Source organism: Aythya fuligula, chromosome 31 (assembly GCF_009819795.1).
Source record: "Aythya fuligula isolate bAytFul2 chromosome 31, bAytFul2.pri, whole genome shotgun sequence".
Lineage (NCBI taxonomy): Eukaryota > Metazoa > Chordata > Aves > Anseriformes > Anatidae > Aythya > Aythya fuligula.
Genome location: NC_045589.1, coordinates 1133678 through 1139177, shown reverse-complemented (window position 1 = coordinate 1139177; position 5500 = coordinate 1133678). Strand labels below are relative to the sequence as shown.

Below are 5500 nucleotides of genomic sequence, written 5' to 3'. Positions count from 1 at the left end.
TCGGATTTATGGCTGGGGTTTGCTGCCAGGCCACCCCCATCCTCACCTTCAGCTCCCTGCCTGTGTGGGGGAATGGCCAACCCTGTCCAATGTCTTCCCTGGACCAGACACCTTCAGACCCCAGAGCAGGGATGTCTGTGAAACCTCCCGTGGGACATGGTCAGGGCAAGGCAGGCATCAGGTGCAGGGGGAAGGGGAGAGCTATAGAGAAAGGGAAGCAAGGGCTGCAGTGGGGATCATGCTTGGGGACCATTACCCACCCTGACCACACCCTTCCCTGTGCTGTGCCTGAACAGTGGGGCCATGGAACCATGTGTGGGACAGAAAGGACAGGCTGGTGCAGGGATAGAGCCCAAGTTAGGGAGAAGTGTCTATCTGCCAGAGGGTATGAAGGCCCCTCAGAGTGACCTGGACAGGATGGATCAAAGGGCAGAGGCCAATGGGATGAGGTTCAACTTGGCTAAGTGCATCCTCATGCAACGCTACAGGCTTGTGGCAGAGTGTCTGGAAAGCTGTGCAGAGGAAAAAGATCTGGGGGTGTTTGTTGATGCTCACCTGACCATGAGCCAGCAGTCTTCCCAGGTAGCCAAGAAGGCCAATGGCATCCTGCCTTGTGTCAGGAATAGTGCAGCCAGCAGGACCAGGGAGGTGATCATGCCCCTGTACTCTGCTCTGCTGAGGCTGCACCTTGAGTACTGTGTTCAGTTTTGGGCCCCTCACTACAAGAAGGACATTGAGGCCCTGCAACATATCCAGAGAAGGGCTACAAAGCTGGTGAAGGGCCTGGAACATAAGTGCCTTGAGGAGCAGCTGAGGGAACTGGGGTTGTTTAGTCTGCAGAAGAGGAGGCTCAGGGGAGACCTAATTGCTCTCTCTAGCTACCAAAAGGAAGTTGTGGGGAGCTGGGGATCAGCCTCTTCTTGCAGATAACTACTGATAGGATTAGAGGGAATGGCCTCAGGTTGCTCCAGGGAGGTTTAGTTTGGAAATTAGAAGAAATTAGAATTTTCTTCTCAGAAAGAGTAGTCAGGCATTGGAATGGGTTGCCTAGGGAAGCGGTGGTGTCACCGTCCCTGGGGGGGGGTTTAAGGAGAGGTTGGACCTGGCACTTAGTGACATGATTTAGTGGGTGACATTGGTAGTAGGGGCATGGTTGGACCAGATGACCTTGGAGGTCTATCCAAACTTAATTATTCTATGATTCTATTCTGCCCAGTTGCTGTACATGTATGAGCTTCAGGGAGTTAAAAAACTGCCCCATCTCCCAGAACTCTCATGAACTCCTTTACAGTATTTTTCTTTCTATGGTCTGTTTTTCTAAGACTTTTCCTGTGCAGATAGCCCTTAGATGCAGCATGGTCATGGCAGGCATTTCTTCTGCACTATGGGCCTGTGTCTTGGTTGTGGAGAAACTTTCCCAAGAGGTCCACCAACTCAAAGAGCATATACTTTCCTCGCTCTACATGTATGAACCAGTACCTCAGCTGTTAGGAGTAAGCATGCCTCTGCTCAAGAAAGGGGTATGGTGGGTCCACACAACATACCACTCTGTGGTTTTACCCATGACAATGGAGGGGACATGAGAAAATGGGATGGGAAATCTACCTCAACCCTAGAGGCATGGGTATATAAGTTACAAGGAAAAACAATTGCAAAAGGGGGTGGAGGGCGGGGGGGACGGGGGACGGGGGACGGGGAATGGCCCTTCCAGGAAAATTGCTGCTCCAATTTCCATGAATACTCTGACCAGAACTAGAGGTGCTCTGCCTCCAATCGGGTGGAGGGACAACTGAGTTTATTGGACTGTGTGGGTTCAATGGCCTGACACATCAGACCAACAGAAGTTTAAGGCTCTTGTGGACACCAGCGCACAGTGTACTGTAATGCCATCCAGCTATAAAGGGGCAGAACTCATTTTTATTTCTGGAGTGACAGGGAAATCCTGACAGTTAACTGTATTGGAGGCTGAAGCAGAGTTACATTAAGATGATGACATTAAACAGCTGTTTACCTTGCCCGGTCTCTTGGAGAACCCTTCTGTTGTGGGGTTGCTGAGGGTCAAAGAGCAGCAGATGCTGATCACTACCCCAGTGGTGCACAGGGAGCAATATTGCACTAACTGAGACTCCCTGATTCACATTCATGAGTTGGTTTATTGACTGGAGAGACAAGAAGTGATCAGCAAGACTTGCTCACCCTTTAATAGTCCCATATGGCTAGTGTGAATTCTTGACAAAAAGTGGAGACTAACAGTGGACTATCGTGGCCTGAATGAAATCATGCCACTACTGAGTGCTGCAGTGCTGGACGTGGTAGAACTCCAATATGAACTAGAATCAAAGCCAGACAAGAGGCATGCCACGACTGATATCACTAATGTGTTTTTCTCAATCCCTTTAGCAGCAGAGTGCAGTCCACAATGACACAGGACACAGGTGAATGCAGGCAGGCACACTCAGCATTCACACAACCACAAACAACACCAGCAGCATTATCCTGATTGCCTCTCTGGCTGACCAAGATGGAGGCCCATTAGTGGGAAATGTAAAGTGCTTGTGTGCGCAAATGCATGTGCATGTGCGTGTGTGCAAGGTAGATCCCTCCAGCAGCTGGGATCAGATACTCAGCCTGCCCAGGACAAGTTCCTGGCTCCCAGTCTGCCCAGCTGAAGACAGTTGGACATATGAGCCCCCGTAGGCGCAGCCCCACTGTAGCTGCTGGCACACACCACCCCAATCTAACACACACTCACAAGGACACAGGCACACACACATTAAGTCCACACACTCCCATCTCTCCTGTTGCTGACTACAATGACACATGGGCCCTCTGATGCCCTGGTTCTAGTCCAGCTGCTGCACTTACCCCTATGTATCATCATAGTGACCTACAGCCCATGGCAGCAATCCCATTACTCCAAATGGTGATGTGGAAAGCTGCTGCCAGTGATGCATCTGGATGGGTTTCTGCCTAGACACTGGGGTGATAGCCCTCCCAAGGCAGTCCTGGAAGGAGCTGGGACAAGATCTTAGTTCCACAGGAGCCAGTGACTTGGATTCCCACCTGCCATTGTGCTTTGTGCTCTTCAGGGCTCATGGAGATGGGCTTTTGTTGAGCTGAGGGCTCTCCTGTGATGGGCCTGGAAGCAGTCAGAGCAGGGCATGAACTGAATTATTCATCCTGACATCATTTCCTTGGGCCTTCGTTTTGTGTACAGACGTGCTTCTTATCACACAGCCTAACACAATCCAGCAAGAACATAAACCTCTGGAGACATCTGCATGTGGAGGTCACATGTATATGATGGTGGTATTACATAAGATATGACAGCAGAGAACTCAAATTGCTTTTCAGAAATGCATCATGGTTAGGGGAAAAGCTGTGCTGTTGCATGGGCCATGGCTTCCTTCAGGGTCAGCATCACAGCCTTGTTTCTAAGACTGTAAATGAATGGGTTTAAGAATGGGTACAGGACAGTGTTCAGCAAAGCTACAATGCTGTTGGTCTCCAAGGAAACATGTCCTGAGGAGGGTGCGTAGAGAGCAATGCAGCTGCCATAGACAATGGCCAAGGTGGTGAGATGGGAAGAGCATGTAGCAAAAGCTTTTCTCCTCGCAGAGGCTGCTGGCATTTGTAGAATACAGAAAAAGATACACGTGTAAGATGCCACAGTTAAACACAAGGAAGACAGCACAATAAACAATATGAAAACCGATTCTGTTTTCCAAAGCAGGGTGACATCAGAGCAGGACAGTTGGAATAAGGGGGTGTTGTCACAAAAAAAATGCTGGATCTTGTTCGAACCACAGAAAGTGAGCTTGGAGAGCAGCGCCAAGTGGTAACTCAAGAATGTGAAGCCCATGACCCAAACAGCAGCAACCAGCTGGATGCAGAGCCGATGCTTCATGATGGCAGCATAGCGCAAAGGCTGGCAGATGGCAACATAACGGTCAAAGGACATGACAACAAGGAGAGAAAACTCTACAGCACCCAGGGCAAAATAGAAGGAGGACTGGGCAAAGCATCTGCCTACTGAGATTGTTCTCCTGCCAGAGCTCAGAATCACTAACAGTTTGGTGCTTGTGGAGGACGTAAACCAGATTTCCAGGAATGCCAGATTGCCAATGAAAAAGTACATGGGGGTTTGCAGGCGGTTATCCACACACACCAGGAAAATGATGGCTGCATTCCCCACCACCGTTGTCAGGTACATGAGTAGAAGGACCAGGCAGAGAAATAGCCGTAGCCTTTGATCAAGCCCTGAGAAGCCCATAAGGATGAATTCAGAAATGACAGTTCCATTGCCTGTTCCCATACCCAAGTTCCATTCATCCTGCTGACATAAGAACATGGCAAAAACAAGTCCAATAATTTCATGGTCTGGACAGAAGGCTATATCCTTCCTTCTCTCTTGCCTTACTTGCAGACTTACTATACAACACACACACAGATTCTTTTGCACATTCCTCACACCCTGACTTTTCTGTTTCACATATCATGCAGAATCCTCAGAGAATTTCTTGTCTTCTTTCCACCTTTGTCCATCAGCTACAAATGATTCTCGCTACAAAAACACAGGGCTAAGAACGGATTGTTACTCTGTTATACTCTATTCCTGTGAAATTCCACTCAGAAGAATTGCAAGCATCCATCATACCAGTGTTTCCAAAGGGAATTTCATGTCCTGCATAAATGCTTTCTATTATGTAAAAGCTAAATCATCAGGTCAAATATGTACATTGGAATTTATTATCTCTCCTCTTCAGTATCCACCCTTTTTGGACTAGCAACCACTGGGGATCCCTTGCTTGATTTCAAATTAAGCAAATTTCAAGTACCTCTTTTGTAATGCCCTGTTTTCTTCTACATCATCTTCCTTTGTTTCTTTAGGAAAGATGGAATACAAGTAGCAAGTGTAGCTTGCTTTTTTCAGTACTCTAAATTAAAGTCAAAATTCATTATGGTCCCACCAGGTCAGTGGAAACAGATCTGTCACAGAGTCACATCTGACCTCATTCTGTGTGGAAATGCAGTTGTTTCCAAACATGTGCTCTTCTCTCGTACAATCAAATGGCCTCACCTAACTGCCTTACTTTTCTGAGAGGTGGAAAAAAATTTGTCATCTTTGAAAGCTTAAGGACAGTCCTTGATGTAGAAAGAGGAAGCACCTAGAAAAAACAAAGTACCAAGTATTACCATACAGGTGTATATTTCAGTTGTCTAAAAGTTATATCATTCAGGTTGAACAATTTAACTTACTCCTATCCTGTCAATGCTGAGAGAGAGAAGAGCATCTGAAAGAGATTCCTCACCTTTATTTTGCATTACAGTTCTAGGCTGTGATGACCCAGCCACGAGCACTTTCTCTTCTCTCCATTGACTGTTGGGGGAGCCTCGGGAGAACAAGTTCTCACAGGCACCAGGAGTGAAGTAGGTGAAACTCATTACTGAAGTCTCAGGTGTCTGATGATTTTGGTAAATTATTCTCTTCTGTAAATCA

The 5500-nt window shown here is 47.5% G+C and overlaps 1 protein-coding gene across 1 annotated transcript; it reads right to left on the bottom strand.

The window, feature by feature from the left end:
- Window positions 1-3367: 3367 nt before the first annotated feature.
- LOC116500149 (olfactory receptor 49-like) lies at window positions 3368-4315 on the bottom strand. The gene has a single exon (XM_032205063.1). It carries the CDS (start codon window positions 4313-4315, stop codon window positions 3368-3370), a length of 948 nt encoding a protein of 315 aa, XP_032060954.1.
- Window positions 4316-5500: the final 1185 nt, after the last annotated feature.